Raw genomic sequence first — 24,245 nt, forward strand, 5'->3', positions numbered from 1 at the left:
CTCGTAATCAGGAGGGTATTTTTCTTTGTCAACGAAAATACACTCTTGATATTATTTCCGAGACTGGGTTATTAGGGGCTAAACCAGCAAGTTTTCCAATGGAACAGAACCATCAATTAGGTCGTTCTGTGAGTCCGTTGTTGGTGGATGTTGAGAAATATAGGCGTTTGGTGGGTAGGCTTATTTATCTTGCTTTCACTCGCCCAGATTTGGCTTTTTCGGTGCATATTTTATCTCAATTTTTGAATGAACCACGTCAAGATCATTGGGATGCAGCTTTACGTGTGGTCTGATACTTGAAGGGGACTCCTGGTCAAGGAATTCTTCTTCGTTCGGATAGTGATCTTTGCTTATCTGGTTGGTGTAACTCAGATTGGGCAAGTTGTCCACTTACTCGACGATCGGTTTCTGGTTGGTTGGTTTTTCTTGGCCGTTCCCCTATTTCATGGAAGACTAAGAAACAAGTGACTGTTTCTCGATCCTCGGCTGAGGCAGAGTACCGTTCTATGGCAGCTGCGACGTGTGAGCTTAAGTGGCTCAAAGGTTTATTGGATAGTCTCGGAGTTCGGCACCCTCGTGCCATGGCCTTGTATTGTGATAGTCAGTCTGCTCTTTATCTTGCCAAAAATCCAGTTTTTCATGAAAGAACAAAGCATATTGAAGTAGATTGTCACTTCTTACGAGACGCTATTATGGATGGCACTATTAGCACCACTCATGTCTCTACGAAATTGCAATTAGCGGATATTTTTACTAAAGCTTTGGGTAAGCAACAATTTGATTTTCTTCTTAACAAGTTGGGCATTTGTAATTTACATGCTCCAACTTGAGGGAGGGTATTGGAATTATTATATCCTTGTAATTAGTTTATTACCCTTAGTTTATTTAGTGCTTTGGGCTTGTATATTATATTTTGTCTTGTAATTAAAGGCCCATGTGTTGTACTTTTAGGTTGTAATATATTAGCCTTCTGCCGAAATAGAAAGTCAAGAGAACATTTTCTATTCTCTACATTATCACATAATCGTATACATCAGATGTCAAAGATGTTCATAAGACTAATTGATTGTTTTTCAAAAATCAGGTGAAATGCATGCATTTGTTGATAATTAGCTGAAGAAAGAAGTTGTTACAACAAGTTTGAAAGCAAAGAATCATTTCTTTTCCTATGCAATAAACTTCAGTATTCAAACCCAAAGTAAGCTTGGTATAAAGCAATGTATAAAACCACAAGTAAAGACTTCTCTTAATGAAAAACTTGCATGTTTAAAAGTGCACCCAAACACTTTTCTCCCATTTCCATATTTAGTATTAGTACGACGAGTATATAACATTGACACATCCATCGCAATCATACAATTCAAAATACAAAACAGACATAAAATCGCGGTTGTTTCTAAGGATTCCTTCAACACTTCAATACATATATGGCAGATTTTACACGGAGAAGATGGACTACACCTAAGATAGCCGTTCCTCGCCGTGGTCCGGTAGATGAAGAAATCAACCCATCTTCAGGGTGGACTAATGACTTTCCTGGATTTCATTGCCTTCTCGTTAATCTTCCTGGTTAGACAAATTCATGCACTTTAATATTCATTTGTACATTGTATTCTCTCTATTATGTCAAATTCTTGTTATGTACACATACACATAAAATTAACTTGTTATGGCTAGTAAATATAGTTATCTTGCATCAGCAAATTTTACAATTTTGGAACATATATTTTGTTTGAAGGTTTTAATGAAGGCGATATCAAGCTGAATGTCGACGAATCAGGGATCGTAGTAGTTAGCGGAAGGAGAAAGGTAGATGATGAGAAACAAGAGCATTTTGAAAAGAGCTTCAATGTGCCAGAAGATGGAGACGTTAACAACATAATAAAGATATTTGACGGAGCTACACTAAGGGTTCGTATCCCAAAGGTGCCGAAAAAGGAAACGATTAAATCAAGTAGTGCAGATGGAACTTCAATCAACAACAACAACACGGAGGGAAAAAAAGATACCTCCGAATCTGATATGATTCCAAGCGAGAGTCCTGCTCCTAGCAACGGCGAAACAGAGAATCGCAACCAAGGTAAACCAGTAGAATCTAAGAATGAAGCTAAGAGCCAACCTACAAGTAACGGTACCAATGGGGCGGCAATTGTAGATGCTTATAATAGCCGTGCGTCAAACAACGACACCAATGAGAAGAAAGAGGAACCATTCAACAGCCCTCCTAAAAAAGAAGGAAACGAAGAACCAAAAAAAGGCGGTGATCATGAGGAAAAGAGTTCAAAGGCATCTGTACTAGGGAAGATTGCTGAGAACAAAGGGATTCTTTTAGCATCCATTATATCATTTACACTTGGGGTGTTACTGTCTCACAAAATGCACCCATCACCTACTTAAAAATTCTGTTTCTTGTTCTGCTTCATCATAAATTGTATTGATTGTTCGCGTGAACAATGATCAACATGTGTTTATTAGACCTTATATATTTTCGGATTCATATTATAATTGTCTAACAAATGAAGTTATACATACAACATTAGAGCATAAGATATATCCCAAGTATAAATGAAGTGGTGCTAATGAATGTAATGACAAAACATCTCTTTCTATGTTGCAACTGAATAATGTAATGGAAGTTTTATGTCATTCATCTTAATTCTTGTATATGATAGCACAACAGTCCCTTTGTATGGAATTTTAGCTAGCTGTTAAGACAATGAAAAGAAAAGATATACGGAGTACATGCTTCAAAAAATCAATCAATATTCGATATTGATGTACGAAACAAAACACAATTTTAATTTATCAATATTAGGAGTATCTGATTCTCAATAAACAGTTCTGAAATCTTCAAAAATCCACTACAGGAAAAAGGTGTCCTTATTTTTGGAGCATCAGAAAATGAAGAAGCATCTTTGGGAGTTGAGATGAAAAGAATAGATTATAATCCTAGATATTTGTATAATACATGATGTAAATCATCTTCTTAGTAATTGTTTCTCAACTTAATTTATGCATATTTTAGCCTACAGAAAACTCAACTGAAGTTGATATTTTTGTTACTTACTGCAGGGAGAAATTGACAGAATACACAGAGAACGCGTTACCAGTTTAAGAACAACACTGATTATTAACAAAGAAGCTTCTAAATCCATTAGACATGACTATATATTGTTTTGGGACATACATACAGGACTTAGAAGCACATTTAACACAGTTGGTCATAAATTTGTTCCTGCTCAAGAGTATCAATGAAAATTCAACGCGGAACAGTAAAGGCAGATGGGAACATCTTAAGCTTATTGCAAAAAAAAATCGAATTGTCATGACGTGATACAATTCAAAGGCCAAAAACATAATCAAGAAAAAGTTAAGGTATTTGACAATGATAAGTTTCTTTCAGAAGAATATTAGAACATATCTATGACAAAAATAAAAGGAGATGCCTTTTGCACTTAGAAAAAACCCCTTTATTCAAAATCTTTAAGGGTTGCTTTTCACAAAACCATAAAATAAAAAAGATGAGATCAAGCTTACTCATAGCCTTAAGATTTTGAGGTGGAATCATATGCTTTGCACAATTGCACATACAGGGCATCTGAACCTTTTCCTATACCATATCACTTCCTAGTTGTGTAATCTTCAATCTTTCTCAAATTCTTTCCTACTGCATCAGGAGAACAAATAAATTAAACTAAGAATCTTGCTAATCGCGTTACTCTACCAGCTTCGAGTCTTTAGTACTCCATAATTAGCACTAAGATCGCGTACATCTAGACCTCCCCTGAACCTTATTGTTACATAATCTAAATAACATTATATGTACTGTTATCGTTTACACTACTATTACATAAGTACATTTAATATCGCGATTTGCTTTTAATCTTCTTAACCTTCATTTTAGGATTACATAAATAAAATACAGACAGAAACCCAACAGAGTGTACTATAAAAGACAGATTTAGCAAATCATGAAACCATAATCAAAGGGAAGGAAGCTGATAACAAAACCAAAAAGGAGGGAACCTGAATTATTATAAATAAAAATTAAATAATTATACATAAATAAATAAATAAATACAGTAAATATAAATGAATTAAAAGGCCCAAATACCAATAGACAAACAAAACCTTGAAGAAAAGAATAGAATCTGAAGGTAAAATAATAACCCAAAAAAACATTCCCTCAAATCTGAACACGCTTATACACTTATTTGAAACCCAAAGTCCAGAAAAACAGGAACTCATAAATAATTAAACAAAAACAAAACACCACTACTAGAATTATTACCACCCACATACACTTATTCCTAAAAAGAAAATATTGTGCTCTTTTTATTTTTCTCCCCGCTATCAACGGCAATCTTGTCTAACCTTACAAAAAAGAAGGCATCATAAGTTCATTACAATGAAGTAATGAGCTCACCACCACCACCACCTCAAACTACGAATGACCCTCAGGGAGCAAATGTCATCGAGCAAAGACTCGTGCGAAGATTAATCGTCGAGGTGATCGATGCTCGAGACTTGCTCCCTAAGGATGGTCAAGGGAGTTCAAGCCCATATGTGGTGGTCGATTTTGATGGGCAACGAAAGAGGACTACTACCAAGTACCGGGACCTTAACCCGACTTGGAATGAGCCCTTGGACTTCATTGTTTCGGACCCGAATACGATGGATTTCGAGGAGCTTAATGTTGAGGTGTATCATGATAAGCGAATGTCGCCTTCGGGTGCAGGTAGGAAGAATCATTTCCTAGGGAGGGTGAAGTTGTATGGGTCACAATTTTCAAAGAGAGGTGATGAAGGGTTAGTGTATTTTCCTTTGGAGAAGAAGAGTGTGTTTAGTTGGATTAAAGGGGAGCTTGGGTTGAGAATTTATTACTTTGATGATGTTATTGAGGTACCTCCTCCGCAGCAAGGCGAATGCGGAGGAGGTGGGGGTGGACCTCCGCCTCCTGAGATGGCGGAGGTCCAACCCGAACAAAGAAGGGAAGAAGTAGAGCAAGGCAGAGTGGTTGAGGTTGTTCAACCAATGCCGACAGAAGCCGCAATGGAAGCTTCTGGAAATGGTCCTTACCCTCAAGGTCATGGTCCTCCACCTCAAGGGATGGTTATGGAAGAAGGTCATGGTCCTCCCCCTCAAGGTCCGCCTCAAGGTGGTGCGACAACCGAAACGATTGTCCACCACCATCATGACGGATACCCGCCACCACAACAAGAACAATACCACCCACACCACCACCATCCTCCGCCGGAAATGCAATGTCCTCCACCAGAGATCATTAGACGAATGGCAGCGGCTCATAAACGAGCCGCTCCCGGTGAGTTTGCTCCTAGAGTAATATCTGGTAAATTTGTTCCTGAAACAGAGAAGATATCAGCATTTGACTTAGTTGAGCCAATGCAATACCTCTTTGTTCGAATCGTAAAGGCTCGTGGGTTAACACCTAATGAGAATCCATATATCAAGATACGCACAAACTCAACTCAACCACCACTGCGTACAAAACCTGCTGCCTATCGCCCGGGTGAACCACCCGAGAACCCGGAATGGCAGGAGGTTTTTGCAATCTCCTCTCCCTCACCCTCCGTTGCCGGGACCCTCGAAATCTCGATATGGGACTCGGCAACGGAGAGATTCTTAGGAGGGGTCTGTTTCGACCTCTCAGACGTGCCAGTGCGGGACCCGCCTGATAGTCCGCTGGCCCCGCAATGGTATCGTCTAGAGGGAGGGGAGGGCGTTTCAGGGGACGTGCAGCTTGCGGTCTGGTTAGGGACCCAAGCTGATGACGCGTTCCCTGAAGCGTGGACATCCGATGCACCTCCGCAGCAGCCGAGTGTTTCCTACACTCGTGCTAAGGTGTACCAATCACCGAAGCTATGGTACCTCAGGGTGACGGTGATCGAGGCTCAAGACCTCCACATTCCGCCGAATCTCCCTCCATTGACGGCACCCGAGATTCGGGTTAAAGCGCAATTGGGGTTTCAATCGTTGCGAACGAGACGAGGGTCAATGAGTGCACACGGTGGAGCCGCGGTGCATTTTAATGAGGACTTGATTTTAATTGCAGGGGAGCCTTTGGAGGAGCAGTTGATTTTGTTAGTTGAAGATAGGACTAGTAAGGATCCTATGCTTTTAGGCCACGCTATTATTCCTGTGGGGTCAATCGAGCAGCGAATCGATGAGCGACACGTGGCTGCAAAATGGGTTAATTTGGAGGGTGGTAGTGGTGGTGGTGGAGGTGGTGGTGATGGGCCCTATTGTGGGAGGGTTTTATTGAGGTTGTGTTTAGAAGGTGGGTATCACGTGCTTGATGAGGCTGCTCACGTGTGTAGCGATTACCGCCCGACGGCGAAGCAGTTGTGGAAGCCTCCTATTGGTGTTTTAGAGCTTGGTGTTCTTGGGGCACGTGGGTTACTACCGATGAAGACTAAGGGTCCGGGTAAGGGCTCTACTGATGCTTATTGTGTGGCTAAGTATGGTAAGAAATGGGTTCGGACCCGGACGGTTACGGATAGTTTTGATCCGAGGTGGAACGAGCAGTACACGTGGCAGGTTTATGACCCGTGTACCGTGTTAACGATCGGAGTATTTGATAATTGGCGGATGTTTACTGACCCGGGGGAGGAGAAGCCGGACTATCGGATTGGTAAGGTTCGGATACGGGTGTCTACATTGGAGAGTAACAAGGTGTATACTAATTCTTATCCACTTTTGGTATTGCTCCGAACCGGGCTTAAGAAAATGGGTGAGATTGAATTGGCGGTTCGATTCGTTTGCCCGTCTTTGTTGCCGGATACGTGTGGTATCTATGGGCAGCCTCTTCTTCCGCGGATGCATTATCTACGACCACTTGGGGTGGCTCAGCAAGAGGCTCTTCGCGGGGCTGCTACTAAGATGGTAGCAGCTTGGCTAGCCCGTTCCGAGCCACCACTTGGGCCTGAAGTAGTCAGGTACATGCTAGATGCAGACTCACATACTTGGAGCATGAGGAAAAGCAAAGCTAATTGGTTTCGGATCGTAGCCGTACTCGCTTGGGCAATCGGGTTAGCCAAGTGGTTAAACCATATTAGAAGATGGAGGAACCCATTAACCACGATATTGGTTCACATTCTTTATTTGGTCCTAGTTTGGTATCCTGACTTAATAGTCCCAACCGGATTCCTCTATGTTTTCCTAATTGGAATATGGTATTACCGGTTTCGACCCAAAATTCCCGAGGGTATGGATACCCGATTATCACAAGCGGAAACCGTCGACCCGGACGACCTCGATGAAGAATTTGACACGGTCCCAAGTTCAACCCCACCAGACTTGATCCGTGTTCGATATGATCGGTTGCGAATGTTGGCAGCCCGGGTTCAAACCGTGTTGGGGGATTTAGCGACCCAAGGCGAGCGAGTCCAAGCATTAGTAAGTTGGCGTGACCCGAGGGCTACAAAACTATTTATAGGGGTATGTTTTATGATAACAATAACATTATATGCAGTACCCCCAAAAATGGTTGCCGTAGCACTTGGGTTTTATTTTTTGAGGCATCCCATGTTTAGAGAACCAATGCCTCCAACTAGTCTAAACTTCTTTAGAAGGCTACCAAGTTTGTCTGATCGATTAATCTAGACATTTATTAACATTTTTTCTCACTTTTTTCCAAATCTTTTGCTTAGAAAAATATTTATAACTATAGAAAAATGCAATTTATTTAGATTTATAGGGAAAAAAAAAAGGAGACTTTTTGAGGGGGAAAATAAAAAGTATATGTGGGTTTGAAAAGGGTTTGGGTCTCCAAATAATGTAGGGTACTAAATGTACATTGGGAGAGGAGAAAGTGGGTTGAAAAAACGGGTCAAAAAAAGGACTTTTGTTTGTTTGGGGATTGAAATTGATTGCCTGACAAAAGGATTGAAATTAGGAGATGAAGAACAAAAAAGTGGGGGCAAATTTTTGGATGCCAGGGAGATTGGTGTTGTATTGTCTCTATAGTATGAATATAGAGATTTAATATTTTAATTGTACTTATTACTTTATAGTTTCCACTAACATTTGAATGTATTCATTACTACTAGGAGTAAAAGATTTGTATGAGTATCATTTATGAAGGCGTTCGGGCTTATAATGTTGTGAACGTTTTCTTGTATATACGTTGCGTAATGTTTAATCAATGTTATATGGTAATTTGGTTATGAAACGAGTAGATTGTGTAGCGTTTATTATATGAATAGATATTTGTACAATGTTTTAGAAATACATTCTGAAAATTTTTGAATTTCCATTTCAAAGATGCAAGCAATGAAGCAATCAACCTTTATTTACTTTATCAACGTATCAAGGCTGGAAGCATAAAGATATGATGCATTGATGCCCCATTACACCCACTTCCATTACGTGAGACCCTGTGTTAAAGGCCAATACTAATTATAAAGAGCACTTTTCACTATTATACAAGTAGTATTTAAGTCCATTTTACTTTGCCTTCTTCTATTAGCTTAAGGATCCATTTTATCAACCTTATATAAGTGAGCATCGGAACAAATGTACTTGTTAACGTGTTAATGGCGTAGTCGTGCATAAAACGGTATGTGGTTTTAACGTGGTAGCGCGTGGAGGACAGCCTCCTCCTCGCGTTCCCAAGAACATGAGTAACAGAGTAAATATCATGTTTAGTATTCTTGGTCGCGTTTTGATGATTTGGTTTTTAAGCCTCTAGTTAATTTTGATCCTCACATTGTATAGCCCCTTCCTTAAGACATACAAAGTGTTGTTTGGTGTAAGTTTTGCAAATACAATTTCAACTCGATTCTCAACATCCAAAAACAAGATCTTTCTGCCTTGTCCTTATTAAGTGATGTTATCAAGCTTTGTTCAACAAAAAAGCATAAGATATAATATGTGATTTCAAACACTACCATTGTCAATACACTTTCACTAAATAATAATTTTGTAGATGCAATGAGTCAATGAGCACCATGATGTGTTTGTTGATTTGTCTTTAACTCGCTTTAAAATGGCTTATAGAATCAGTTTATTATTAATGAATGTCAATTACCGAATATATTATAGTTTGTAAAATTTTATAGGGTGACAATTATCATATACACGTACCTATGTGATAGAATTAGCTTAATAATTAGCTTAATGGCATCAATTTAAACTTGCTAAAAAAGCAAAGTTTGTAGAGCCAAAGCAAAAGGGAGATTCCGGAGAAGAAAAGAGGTGGGGAGGTGTGATGTTGAGCTCAAGAATAAGAAGCACCAAATTAAAGGCACTTTTTTCTTGTTCCTTTTCACCTCCTTGACTCTTGCCAATCACCATTGTGTTTCTTGACATACCATGCTACGTTAAAGCATTATTCTTTTATCCAAGGTAATCCTAATTTAAAGGTGCTAGCTTTTTATAGAATAGTTTTTAATAATTGGAAATCTTAATTAGCATTTGCATTAAATTTATAAAAATATCTCTCAATTAAAACTCATTATTAACAAATTTAACTTCAGTTTAATGGAGAAGATTCATACTTAATTTACTAATCACCTATATAAAAAATTACAAATGGACCATACTCTTATACCAACTATAATTTGAGCACAAAGTCATATGTGTTTTCTATTATATAAGTGTACAAATACATAAAGTTCAATGATAACAAGTGAATTGAGAAAAATTGGAATAAATTAAAAAGGAAAACAAAGCATACCAAATCAAACTACAAATAAAAAAAAATCTAATTAATAAATCTTAAGCTTAACCAAATTACACTGGAATTGGAAACGAAATCGTTCTAGTACATTTTAAATAAGCCCATAAGAATGTAGGGTATTGGGCTTAACACTATTTTTATGATGGGCTGGTGTACTATAGGTCTGTGGCACACATATATTTTTTGAATTGTTAATAATATTCAGGCCTCACATTGCTATTTTTTTACGTACTCTGTAGTATTTATTTATATACATATATACTAGTTAAAGTCCCGTGCAATGCACGGATTTTAATAACTTATATAGTAAATTACTACATTAATTTAACAATTATATGCTAAAAAAAATAGAATTACTGTAAAAATATACTTTAAAAAATATTTCGTTTGAGTGCGTATGACAAAAATATAATCGCTAAAATGGAAAGTAAATATTATAGGCTATAAATATTTTTCATAAGGAAAGATAAAGAATGGAGGGAAAATTTTTAACCAGTGCATGACATGTGTCATCACTGGTTTCGCTTTTAGTATTAAGTTATTGACTACCTCCGTTACATATTATTTGCGACGATTTGACATAAAATAGAGAAGAAAAATGTCTAATCGTTGCAAATAATATGAAATGAAGGTAGTATATAATACAAGTTGAGAGGACACTTTTACGCACAAGTGCACAACCCTTCCTAATCAGACCTTGACCGAATTCAACCTAATTATACGAACTAACAGCATCACGCACAACTCTTCGCACATGTCATTTCAGGGTCGTGCGTATCCACTACAGAATAATAACATAAACTAGGTTCTCTAATTAACATTAATTACTCATTTTATAGCTTTGACATAGTAATATTAAAACTACGTGTCCAAGATAATACTACCTCTATTAATTTTTAATTGCAACAAAAAAATATTTCATACGATTACTTCACAAAAAATACGCCTTTATTGCAGCTAAAATTTAACGAAGATGGCATATTAATTATTCCGAAACAAAGGGGACTCGGGGAGTATCCAAATTTGGCACACAAGTGACTCAACACAATCCACTAGTTTAGCTTACAATGGGCTCTTGCTATGTCTAACAACTAAGGCCCATTTTTAATAATAAAAAAACCCCAAAAATGTACAACACTACAACCGACTAGTAGGCGGGGAGAATGAAAGCAAGCAAACTATCACAAACAAAATCTCTGAAATCGAGTGACTTCCCAAAAATAGACGACATGTCTTGTACAAACTTATTAGACTTGCCCGTTGGATGTCTTTCGCACATATTGTCGTTGACTTCGCCGAGGGATGTCGCCCGATCATCAGCCGTTTCGACGGAGTTTTTATTGGCGTCGAAATCCGATGCCATTTGGAACAAGTTTCTGCCGTCCGATTGTGATTACTTCTTATCTCAATCGTCAATTCCAATTGATCAACAGCAATTTGCTTCTAAAAAAGATCTCTTTTTCTCTCTTTGTCAATCTCCTATACTCTTCAACAATAAAACTCAGGTGATCTTCTTTTTTTATTTTAATTTGATTTGTAGATCGTAGTTTTCATTAGATTGGGGTAAGTTTTCTATTTATACTTTTATATGTATACTAGTAGGTAAATATTTTTTATATTTATGGATTTTAATAAAACCTAAAATAAACACTTTTACCCAAAAATATGTGAGTAAAAAGTGAGAAAATCAATATTCTATACTCCTTTCATTTCATTTTTATTATTAAACCTTGATCTTAATTTTTAAGAGTCTTCAATAAACATCTTTGATTTATTATTTAACATGATTTGAGTAAAATAAGTTGATATTTTAAAAATTCATTTCAAAATAAATCCAACACCACATATAATATGATTTATTGGTGTTTGTTATAATGCACTTATTGACGCAGTCGGAAAGGTTGCAAGAAAAGCAAGCGCTAATCCTTCGCGAAACAGACAGATTTACAAACGATAAATCTGTTGAAAGACTCCGGAATCCACCAGAAAAGAGTTTAACTCTTGAGATTATTATAAAAATGTCCAAAAACTCCATATCAAAGACGGCTAAAACGTTTAAGTAGTCTAAACAAAACCCTAATGCGAAAATAAAATAAAAATTAAAATCCGAAAAATGTTTAAACGCTATTTTCGGGCCTTAAACGAACTCGGATGGCTTAAAAAACCTGTCAGTCACAGCAAAGCTGTGTGTTGAACTCATTGGCCCGTTTCCATTTCCGAAAATATATTTTATTAAGCAATCTGACTCCGGGAGCCCGACTAGTAGAAATCATTACCCTTAAAAACTGAAAATCAAGCCTTATGACGTTGCACTTCTTCGTCGAACCGAGAAGCTAACCTCTCTACGTCACTTATAGTCAAAGTTTTAAAACGTTTATCATCAAAGTTAAGATGTAACAATAGAAAAGAAATAGAGGAAATATTAATTACGATCTTGTATGAATAATTAATCCACCCTTGGGCACATTTTATACATGTCTATATAATGTGCTCATTAAATCAATATTTGTTAAGCCATAGTGTATATATAGCTATTGGGCCGTGTACATGTTCCGAGCCCTAACTTGATAGGTTGTATATATATGTGTTTATACCCTAATACAAAATACACAACTCTATTCTCTCTAAAATATTCCATAGTCCGTCCTACAAGCTACTCCCTCCGTCACCCATACTCATGTTGAAAAAAAACTTATGGGAACATACTTTTATGCATAGTGAACAAGTTTATTTATAGGGAAAAGTATTTCATGTATGGTAAAACAAGTTTTAATGTATAAAAAAGCATTATTAAACATGTAATTTTCAGACTCCAAATGAAAAAGTATTTAGGGACAGAGGAAGGAGTATATTAAAATGATCTTGTAAATGTTGGTGATTTTTTTTTTTTTTTTTTTTAATTTTTTTTTTAAAGCTTTATGTTCATTTTCTAATTCTTAGCTTTGAACTTATAACATATCAAAGTACTTATATAGAACTAGGTAATAGTCTTTTCCTTGATCCATTTTCAATCTTCATATTTCTTGTGCTATTATTCCTTGATAAACTATATATCTCTATATGTAGACTTGTAACAATTTTGTTGCATAATATAGAGTTTTGCCTTGGACAAAAGTAGTGGGAAAAAATGCTACATGCTTGGTGCTAGAATGCTGATGATCTCGTGGGGAGACACCCCTGCATACTGGAGTTGGAGATTCATCCCTGAATCGAGGTTTTTCTTTCGCTCTTTCTTTGAATCAATCAAATCTTTAATCCCATAAGTGGGATCGGCTACATGAAACAATTTAACGGGGTTGATTACATATATATTGTCAATTTTGTAGGTTTCTAGAGACTGCTCAGCTGAATTCTGTATGTTGGCTTGATATTAAAGGGCGAATACCAATCAAATTCCTCTCCTCAAATACAACTTATGGCGTGTATTTTGTGTTCCAGAAGGTTGTGCATTCTTTCGCCGGGTTTTATGGACCAGTTAAGGCATCTGTACTAGAACTTGATCAAGAAGAACAATCCAAAAGTAATGAAGATCATAGTGTAGTTGCTAATGAGTACTATCTTGGGGAACCGGAGTTTGATGAACCTACATGTTGGTTGGATGGCGATGAATTGCCAGTGGAAAGAGGTGACGGATGGATGGAGATAGAGATGGGGAGGTATGATGTTGGTTCCGGTGTTGAGGCTTTCGACGAAAGGGTGGTGTTGGAGATGGCACTCATTGAGGTTGAAGACCTTAGATGGAAGAGTGGTGTTCTTGTTCAAGGCATTGAACTTCGTCCTTTGGATTGATTTTTAAAGGAAAGGATGTTTTTTTTTTTTTTTTTTTTTTAATTGTAAAGCATTATTTAATTTAATCAACACTAAATGTGCAATTTCAATTCTACGTTTTTTACTTAATGGATGTGATGATTTATGATCATCTTGAGTTTGTACAGCAGCTTGGAACAAGAATTGTTTTTAGTGTTTTGGATGGTAATTCTAGCGATAATACTTACATTATTAAAGTAATTTTAAATGATTTTTTGATATGAATATTGTGTGAACTCATTAATCACTACTCCGTATAAGTTAAACAATGGTCATTAATTACTCCGAATACTGACTTCGTATTAATTAAGACTAGTTTGTGCCCCGTGTTAATGCACGTGTCTAAAAACTTAAACTTATATACCGGAAAAATGATAATATAATTATGTTATTATCCAGAAAGAAAGTATTCCGTACTTTAAAAAATTTCTAACTTTAGTTTCATTTATAATCACTTGCTGATAAATTGATAAGCAAATTGTTTATTTTCCCCAAATTATGTGTGATTACAGTGATTGTGAGAGTGGAAATTTTCTTTTTCTTTTTTGTGAATTTGGGGTTAATTTTTTTTCCCAAATAATGCTGATTTACAGTGATTGTGATACTAGGTAATTAATTTGCAAGTTTCTACTTGGGAATATTGGGATTCTTGTATTAATTGTATAAGATGCATTTGACCTCAGTGAATTATTGTGTTGGGCTATATCTGCCTTCAAGCCCATATGTATAGTACAGTAGTATATCCTTAGGTTGGATATCAAAAACGTTACAATTATACAACAAGCAGAGTTGTCACCTTACATGCTTTTTCACACCTTTCCTTTCAACGTTTCAAAAAACAAAAGAAGTTAAACGTGACTAGAGGGTTGTATAACAAGCAAGCAAAGTCACATTATTGTCTTCCTAATCCCATTTCACTGTAAATTTGTAACCTCCTAAAAAAAACATGCATCATATGAACTTAGCAAATCTTCCAGTGGAATGTCTTTCACATATACTTGCATTAACAACACCGAAAGATGTTATCCGATCATCAATGGTTTCGAGACAGTTTTTATCTGCCTCGGAATCAAACTATGTTTGGGAGAAGTTTATTCCATCTGATTGTCATGACTTCATCTCTCAATCATCAACCCAAATTGATGAACAAATGTTGAAAAACAAGAAGGCTCTCTTTTTATATCTTTGCCAGAATCCTGTACTCTTGAACAGCAGTGCTCAGGTTGGTAAATCCTCTCATTTTTTTATACACATAGCAAATTTATTTGTTGATCCAAGTGTTTTTTTTACACTCGATATTATAAGTGAGAAAAATCGATCAAGCCATGTGAAAAAGGCTATGAAATGAGTCACATTAATAAATTATTATAAGACCAATCCATATGAGTCTTATTTAGTTAGAGATCAATTTTACTACAAAAAATAACATAACAAAGTCTTATAAAAACCTTGTTATGCACAACTGAGATACATGCACATTATAAATCCCACTCTCCCCAAATTCAATCGTTATGCTCAGCTAATGAATATCACACATTCACACTATATGTGTGCAAAATAAAAAATGAACAAAACACTTTTTTTTTTTAACAATTCCAAAAGCTTTAAAGAACTCGGTCATCAAATCCCTCGGTTTTTTCAGTCACGGAGCCGGAAAAACCGGGTCTCAAAGCCTGATTGAAGCGTTGTAACATCCACTGACTAAAAGAACGACATAGATAAAATCTTCCTTTGGCGGCAGTGGCGCGAGGAGTTAACGAACGAACGTGCTAAGGTAAATTGGACACACAAAATCGAATTTTGAAAAATTGGATTGGATTAGATTGGCCTTTATATAATACGAAGTAAAAATTCAGAATCAGATCAAATCGAATTAAAGGGGTATGGATCTATATAAATCAAAAATCCAAATTCTTTGATTTCCAAATCAAAAATTACTTTTAAGTCAATTAAAATTAGTGACAATGCATGCATAGAAAGCACAACAAGCTAGCTAACCCAATTAAACATCTTAAATCCTCCCTAAGGTATTATGAAGCCATATAGGCCATCCAATTTTTAATAACTTGTTTATTTTTTTAATTCCATTATTATAAAATTAGAGCAATTGACATGAAAATAATGGATGTTTATTTGAAATCAGGTTTGGGGTTGGATCCATATAACAAAAAATTAATTGGATTGGATTAAAGTTTTTAAAATTGAATTTTAGTGTGGATCGAATTTGACCTAAATTAAAACCAAACACCGATCAAATAGACACCCTAGCTAATTTATTTAAGTGTATTCTTGGTGATAGATATAGAATAAATTAAATAAGTATAATTTTGTAGGAAATATGGGGTAAGAAAATAAAAGGAGGAAGAGTAGGGGGAAAACACTTAATTAATTATTCTCTCTCAGTCTCTCTACTTCAAAGATTTTTATTTATTATTTTTTTTTTAATATTTGTTGCAATTAGAGACCGATTGTTTTAAATAACCGGTTATACTGTTATGATATCCATAAAATTAATAAATGAAGTAAAAAAATTTAGTGAAGATACTATATCTTTTTGTCGTTCTCAAAAAGTCAAATACACACTTTTTAGATATAGTGACTAAATAAATTTAAGGTTAGTTGCAATAAGAGACCGGTCATTTCAAACAACCGTGTTTTTTTTTTTTTTTTTTTTTTTTTTTTTTGAGGAACCGGTTGTTTTATATATATATATATATAGAAGTGATAAAAGAACTAATTAAAGAATAAAATTTCTTTAACGGTTCCATAAATACACATATTTAACGATTTTCTTAAATGATACTATAAAATTAGGCAAGAGACAACAATTTTTTTTAGGGTTAGTTAGTTGCAATAAGATACCAGTTATTTCAAATTTGTGTTGTTAAGTTGTTTCCTACTAGCTAGTTATTATTAGTTTGTTACTGCCATAATTTGTGTTTTTTCCTACCACTTGGTAATATATTCATGTTAAATTACGCTGTATTATTTAGAGCTTTGCCTTGGATGATTGTACTGGGAAGAAAATCTTCATGCTCGGTGCCAGGAAGTTGAAGATTGCTTGGGGAGACACCCGTATTTACTGGAGCTGGAAATACATCCCTGAATCAAGGTTAATCTTCTTTCTACATATTAAATCTATAGTCAGTTCTCTATGTACGTACTTTATTATACTTCCCCTAATCTTTTTTAGTCGCAATGTTCGTAATTTTAATTACACTATTCACACATATTTTTTCTTTGATTATCTTGTGTTGTAAATTTTATATTAAAAAAAGGTATTGTCATTTAATTTGGGACCTTGCTATATTTCTCTTGAATTTTCATAATATTAACTTTTATAATATTTATCTATATCTATATACTATATACTAAAGTAATCACCGGAGGGACACTTGGCATGATTTTATGAAACATTTGCCCTCCAAAATGCTCTTTTTTTTTGTTTTAATATTAAAAAAAAAAAATCTATTACAAAAATTTAAAGAATAGACATTTGAATTTAATAAAGAATAGACATTATTAAATTCAAATTTAAAAATAAAAAAAAAGTGTTACATAAGTCATTTAATTTCAATTAACTCTATTTCAATTTACTATTATTATATCATATTTTATAAATCAAAACTAACAGTTACTAAATAAAAGCTTAAGATACGTTATAAGGTACAATTGCCAGTTGAATAATTGACAATAATAAATTAATACTCCATATTTATTGTTTTGGGTGTTTTTGTCCCTTGGGAGAGTTACGTCACAAAGTCTGGTCCGGCGTGAGCTGTACCTGCAAAATAACGGAGACTCCGGGTGATTGGAGCTTCGTCTCCGACGATCAAGTTAGTCACTTGAATAGGAGTAAAAAGGTGCAGAAATGTAGGTGGGTATCTGCTCGGATTCCAAGCTCGAGATATCTCTTTTAAAGAGTAAATTGTGTAGTAAATGGTAAAACGTATCTCCAAAAGGAGGAAATCTCCCTATTTATAGGGTTTTCGGGAATTGTGCCCTTAATTAGGTCATCAAGCCCTAATCATTGGTGGGCTGCGCCGCATTGCGGCTTTCTCGGAATTTGGGCCATGAAGGCCACCTTTTTTCCCATTTCTTTGGGATGACACGTGTCAAACAAGGATTGGTCCTATTTGGACTAACCCTAAGCTGACACGTGTCACATTTTGACTGGACCACGCGTTAGGGTAAAATTACCCCAAACATTTATTATGGTTGCTATGCAAGATTTTAGATAATTTAGAAATTTATCACACTTAAAATTAAATTCCTAAAAAAAAATAATAATAATAATAATAAATAATAAAAAATAAAAAAAAACTTGAAAACATATAAATATGAGCTAGTACTATACATATCAATAATTTGAAACATTACTAATTGGTGTAGTGGTGATTGGGACTACACTTAGTAAGGAGGACCCGTGTTCGATCCCCCGCAACAACAATTGGGAGGGGACTGGAACCTAACCACCCAGAACTGATCCCCGAATCCGGATTAGCCCAAAGGGTGAACCGGTAAAACACTAAAAAAAAAAAATGAAATATTTGCAAGTATTGTAACATGTTTTATTATAATTATAGGTTCCCGGAAGTTGCATCACTGATCACCGTATGTTGGCTAGATATAATTGGAAATTTCCACACCAAATACCTCTCGCCAAACACAACTTATGGTGTCTACTTTGTGTACAAGGAGCATCCTGCTATCGGCCGTTGCTACGGCTTTGAACGTACTCCCGTCGAGGCGTCTGTGATCGAGGCTAATGAAGAAGACCCATCCGCTGATGATAATAATGTTGGAGTTGGTAATGCAACCGAAGATATTTGTTCTCATTTGGTTGTATACTCCCATAAGCAATTGATACATGGTCGTGTGTCTAATAGTACACGATCGTGTGATAGCTCTTGCATATGAACCTGGCTACACGACCGTGTGTTTTCTCCTACACGACCGTGTGATAACTCTTGCATATTAACCCGTCTACACGGTCGTGTGTTCTTTCCTACACGACTGTGTACTTCTGCGGACAAGTTTTTACTACACGGCCGTGTACCCTCACCTACACGACCGTGTATGGCTGCAGCAAGAGAGGAAGTTTATATTTATTAGGTTTCTTTTGGAGACCTTATAAATATACTACTACTACTATTTTTCATGTACATTCTTTTCAAAGGTAAAAAAGGAAAACCTAAACACAGAAACACAAACCCACCTTTTGAGATCTGAACAGTTCTTGAGCAATTCCAACCTTTGGTTCGGGTACACGAATTGCAAAGGTCGTTGTGTAAAACTTGGGGGGCGTGCGTCATCGGAAAACCTGTACCGGTGGTGGCGTATTTCGCTTCTAAGTCAGTGGGTTCCAAACCACGGCACAACAGAAGGAGGACAGGTCTATGTTTCGAGTATGGCGATCGAATTTGTTCCAAGGGAAGTTCTTGATTTGTCTATTATTATTCATGGAATCAACAGGTATTTTTCCAACAATTTAGAAGCGAAATAGTATTTAATTATACTGTTGATTTCTTGAATTTGAAGATTGTCTATATTTGACGATATTCAAGAACCCTAATTCATGAAGACTATAAAATTTGGTCAACGGAATATTATTTGTGTATCTCCGGTATCGTGATGGAATTTATAATGGAAGTCCGATTCTATTTGTATAAAATTAGTTTTAATTAGAGACTCTTGCGATTAAGATCAAGACGGGTCATGCGTTTCTCAAAGATTTGATCTTGTGTTTGTTCGACGTAAATTTAAGGAAGTTTAATTCTTTATCATCTGAGACTACCAATCTAGTGGACTTTATGTCAGCATGAATTAAAAGGGAAAAACCGGAAATTTCCATTGAAGGGTCGGTGGAAGCGGTGCAATTCAAGGAGCTTATTATTTATTTGGTATTACCTAAAGTACGGTTGGAGTATCAAATCAAATGGCATTACATATGGTAGAAATTAGTAAATTAATTACAAGTATGAGTTTTGGGCTATGATAAGATTTCCTTGCGGAATTGAACTAATTTGGGTTCGTCGGTCGAAATTTCCAATACATAGGCTTCGCTATTTAATTATAGCAAGGAATAAAATGGACTAGTGTCAGACATGTTATGATTGAAGAAATTTGTGAGTTCATGTGCTAATCAACAGATGCAATGGGTAATCTTGAGGAAGTCTGCGGGTAGCTCGTGCCAAGTTTGGTAGAGTGTGTAACAAGAAGTTTGAGATGTGTGGCCATGCGAGTAGCGGACACCAGTCAAGAGTGATCAATGTCACATAGATGTCGTAGGCCGTAAGGGTTGAACAAGCTAAGTTCCTTCTCAACTTATTTGATTACCTCATGTTAAGTTTCTAACTTTATATAATATGTTTATTATATGTGCCCCAAGTATGCATAATTTAATTATTATGATGTATTGTGTAGCAATGTGGGGGTGATTTGAGTTAGATTTTGTGACTAACTAGTAAGTTGGTTATACTCATGTGTGTGAGTATTTTTTAGGAGGAAGATTTCCATGAGTGATTCTTTTATCAATGGCTATTTGTTAGTTTTATGAGTTGCAAGTACCTTTCCTCAACTGTTTGTTTTATGCCTTGTTTTAATCATGTATGGTTATGGGCATTGTTATTTTCCTACTTGATCAGGGATGTTATTTGTTCAATCTCTTGATAGTATCATGTTGAATTGTTTCCCTAATCTTGAAAAAAAAAAAAATTATTTATTGAGCATGGAGTATGTTGTGATAAGCTTGTGAGGTTCCTTGTTGGGATTTAGAATTATCCTTGTTAATTCTTGTGGTTATAGTTTAGCTTATCTTTTGATCTTGAAATGTCTATAACTCCTAGAGAACTAGCATTTGACTTTTCTTGTTGAAGGTCTAGAAGTGACCGGGTTTTCTCCATGCTTGATAGCAGAAGTGAAAGGTATGATTTGACAAGGACTAGTAAAGTTATACTAGTCTAAATGTTATGAACTCCACATGAGGGTCAAGTTTTATTTTCACAAGGTGTATGATGTGAGGGTTTTCTAGCTATGAAGTTTATTCAGTAAAGTACATTTCATATGGCATGGGTGACCAATATGTATATGTGTGGGTGACGTATAAGTTGAACTATGAGCTATGTATGTAAGTCTCTATGACTTTAATTTGACGGTTGATGTATGTGAAGTTTCTCAAGTACAATGTATATCATGTATTAACTTATTAACCTTGGTTGATCATGTCAATGCTTTTGTCTCTAAGCTTTAGTCTGGCCAAGTAGTTGAAGTGTGGATCAACTCAGGTTAGCATAATGGTTAAGGCTTGAACTAGTTGAGTTCCGTCTTATGTTTACTTTCTTCTTGAAAGGTTTAGATGGATTGAATTCTTGGTATTCTAGTAATGGTGGATAGGAATCCGGAACCATATAAATAGACCATGTTAAATGTTACTTGAACTAGTTTTGAAGAGAAGAAGCATGTTAGTTTGAAAGTAAGCTCTTGTTGAGTTTTATGTGCTTGAGGTTTAGGTCTTGCCTTGCCATGATATGTCTTTCAGTAGTAAGTTTCTTTCAAAGTAATTGAAGGGTGTTTGTTTACATTGAAAGGAGGTTGAAGGTAAGATATTGTATTTTAACAATATACATGTAAGTTTGGTATTGACCCAATTTTGTTACTCACCTGTGTTATGAGTTTGTCTGTTTTGCAGTAAGGTTGTGTAAGCTTCCTAACATGATTGACTAATGATCATAGGGTTTGTTATTGCAATCATATGAGACAACTCAAGGTATGAGAATAACCTTCATATATTAAATTAACTTTTGTGGTTAATGTGGTGAGTGGACTAGACAAGTCATGTGGGGGTCAAGTGTCTTAATTTAATCTATGCCAAGATGAAAGTACGAAATGATGAGATGAGTGGTGAGATTCTGGATGGTATAAGATCATTGAATCAACCAAGGTATGTATCGAACTCATTCTCACTATGTAGAGAATTTAATATGATGAATATGTTGATCATGTTAAAAACCAGATTTATTGGGTGTGAATTAGCTTTGATGTTTGATTCAATATGCTAATGATTTGCAAATATTTTGGTTTAAGATTTTATTCTTGACATGATGTAGCTTTGCAGAAAGGAATTTGTTCGTTCACTTAATTTGTCTAGATAGCATTGTCCAATCGTTGTTGGAGTTGGAGTGATGCAGTGGACAAAGGTTAAGTAAACAACAAAGCTTATGATTACCCTGCCAGTGTATGTTTTACAGGTTGATGGGTTGTACTTTGTTTGAGTTAATTGCAAAGCAAGTGTGACGCACTATCCGGTAGGAAGCAAAGATCATTGCTATTTAGGGATGATAAGTGTCAAGAATATAAGTTATTGCAAAGTGAACTATGGAAGTTTGTCCGTTGTGGGGGCAAGTTGATCCTCAAGTTCTCTACATTATTTTCTCAAGTGTCTTTGTGTGTGTTGATAGGAACTACGAAGGTAGTTACCTAGTAAGACAGAGCTTGTGGAAATGGTATTCTGGTGAGAGTATGTAAAAGCAGGAAGAGTCAAGCAGTTCCTTAAAAAAAGGATGGAGCACAAGTAAGTGCTTGATCGTCTAAGGAAATGGTGTTTTAAAACTCCCATGTGGTTTTTCATTCCAGTGACGAAGTGTCAGATAATGAGTCTACGTAATTGAGGTATCTGGTGTGGTAACCCTCTAATTTTTATGGTTATGAGATGCCTTGCTAGACCTATTGCTTGATATTAACAGGTTGAGTTTTAGTGTTCTTAATGTGTCCATGACCCAGGTTGGGTGGTCAGATGAGACAGCTTACATGGATGCACCAATGTGCTTTTAACTTGAACTTTTGTTCTAATTGAGTCTGGAGCCTAGTTTGGTTGACTCATTATTGTTTTACACTGTTGGTGTATGTTGAATCTAACTCTTTTGAGTGGTTTTTTGACCAGGTGATTAAGAGACAGGCTGAGTGTGCCTCTTAATGTCATTTGTCCAGATATTCTTTGAATAGGACTGATAATGACGCCGACGTAGAGGTTGAGCATACTCTTAATACCTTTATCCCGGTAATCAAGAGTGAGGAGTGATGGTGGTCTTAAGTGACCTGGACTGTCAGCTCTAAAACTGCTTGAGTAGGGAATGTGCAGTGAAAGGTACCGAAGAGATAGGTTGAGCGTAGCTCTTAATGGCTCTAGCCCAGTCGCTCAAGAGTAGGGAGTTATAGTGATCTTAAGTGATCAGGAACTATTAGCCCAGATACTTCTTGAGCAGGGACCGATAGAGACACCGAAGTGTTGAGTGCATCTTGCCCGAAAGCTCGTTGAGCTGCGGCTAGATGGTGCACTGTTGAGTGCATCTTGCTTGAAAGCTCGTTGAGCTGCGGCTAGATGGTGCACTATTGACTGATGGAGGTTGAACTTAAATGTTCTTAATGTTTAGTTCCATTGCATAAATAGTCCTTGGATTTGCAAGGTGCATGTGAAGGTTCACATGTCTGCATGAATAGTCCTTGTATTTGCTGGGAATGCTGAGAACACCTATGTGGGTACGAAGAGTGGCGCTCTTCAAGGGAGGATTGGGTGTGATCCTTCTGAAGTACTCATGAGATCCCAAGTGTAGCCAAGATTTGCGGAATTGCTTAAGCTCTAAAGTCAAGGTATGTGTTTACAAGGTCCCTTCCTCGCTCCTAGGAATTCAAATCTTAGGATATTCACTAGGGAAGTGTTGAAAACCTTGTGCACTAATGTGTTAGTTCAAATCTTCGGATACTAGCATTTAAGTACTAAGACTTTCATTTACTGTTCAGATTTCATGATCTCAGGTTCCGTTTGCATTAGTGGGGGATTGTTGGAGTTGGTAATGCAACCGAAGATATTTGTTCTCATTTGGTTGTATACTCCCATAAGCAATTGATACATGGTCGTGTGTCTAATAGTACACGATCGTGTGATAGCTCTTGCATATGAACCTGGCTACACGACCGTGTGTTTTCTCCTACACGACCGTGTGATAACTCTTGCATATTAACCCGTCTACACGGTCGTGTGTTCTTTCCTACACGACTGTGTACTTCTGCGGACAAGTTTTTACTACACGGCCGTGTACCCTCACCTACACGACCGTGTATGGCTGCAGCAAGAGAGGAAGTTTATATTTATTAGGTTTCTTTTGGAGACCTTATAAATATACTACTACTACTATTTTTCATGTACATTCTTTTCAAAGGTAAAAAAGGAAAACCTAAACACAGAAACACAAACCCACCTTTTGAGATCTGAACAGTTCTTGAGCAATTCCAACCTTTGGTTCGGGTACACGAATTGCAAAGGTCGTTGTGTAAAACTTGGGGGGCGTGCGTCATCGGAAAACCTGTACCGGTGGTGGCGTATTTCGCTTCTAAGTCAGTGGGTTCCAAACCACGGCACAACAGAAGGAGGACAGGTCTATGTTTCGAGTATGGCGATCGAATTTGTTCCAAGGGAAGTTCTTGATTTGTCTATTATTATTCATGGAATCAACAGGTATTTTTCCAACAAATAATGGACACCCCGTCAAGAATTTCTACCTCAAGGTAGCGTCGTATTCCAGAGCTGCGACGAGGTCCGACGATCAGTGGCCGGCTCAGCGAAATGATGGATGGCTAGAGGTAGAGATGAGCAAGTATCGTGTTGGTGAAAATAATGGTTCGAATGAAAGGAAAGTGTTGGAGATGAGGATTAAGCAAACTAAGCAACTTATTTGGAAGA

At 36.4% G+C, this 24,245-nt stretch overlaps 3 protein-coding genes and 1 pseudogene across 3 annotated transcripts; all 4 read left to right on the forward strand.

Annotated features, from left to right (window-relative positions):
• The first annotated feature begins 1,427 nt into the window (after window positions 1-1,427).
• LOC145588994 (uncharacterized) lies at window positions 1,428-2,646 on the forward strand. The gene is made up of 2 exons (XM_081645574.1): window positions 1,428-1,569; window positions 1,739-2,646. The coding sequence occupies exons 1-2, from the start codon at window positions 1,428-1,430 to the stop codon at window positions 2,395-2,397; spliced, it is 801 nt and encodes a 266-aa protein (XP_081501700.1). The 3' UTR covers window positions 2,398-2,646.
• A 1,442-nt stretch (window positions 2,647-4,088) lies between these two features.
• On the forward strand, window positions 4,089-8,239 carry LOC145602002 (protein QUIRKY pseudogene; annotated as a pseudogene).
• Window positions 8,240-10,869: 2,630 nt separating this feature from the next.
• Window positions 10,870-13,676, forward strand: LOC145589002 (putative F-box protein PP2-B12). Its single transcript, XM_081645583.1, has 3 exons — window positions 10,870-11,205; window positions 12,796-12,914; window positions 13,027-13,676. Exons 1-3 carry the CDS (start codon window positions 10,930-10,932, stop codon window positions 13,487-13,489), a joined length of 858 nt encoding a protein of 285 aa, XP_081501709.1. The 5' UTR covers window positions 10,870-10,929; the 3' UTR covers window positions 13,490-13,676.
• A 777-nt stretch (window positions 13,677-14,453) lies between these two features.
• LOC145576763 (F-box protein PP2-B10-like) lies at window positions 14,454-18,427 on the forward strand. Its single transcript, XM_081634478.1, has 3 exons — window positions 14,454-14,729; window positions 16,501-16,619; window positions 18,094-18,427. Exons 1-3 carry the CDS (start codon window positions 14,454-14,456, stop codon window positions 18,425-18,427), a joined length of 729 nt encoding a protein of 242 aa, XP_081490604.1.
• The last annotated feature ends 5,818 nt before the right edge of the window (window positions 18,428-24,245 follow it).

Source organism: Chenopodium album, chromosome 2, assembly GCF_948465745.1.
Source record: "Chenopodium album chromosome 2, dcCheAlbu1.1, whole genome shotgun sequence".
NCBI classification, from domain to species: domain Eukaryota; kingdom Viridiplantae; phylum Streptophyta; class Magnoliopsida; order Caryophyllales; family Amaranthaceae; genus Chenopodium; species Chenopodium album.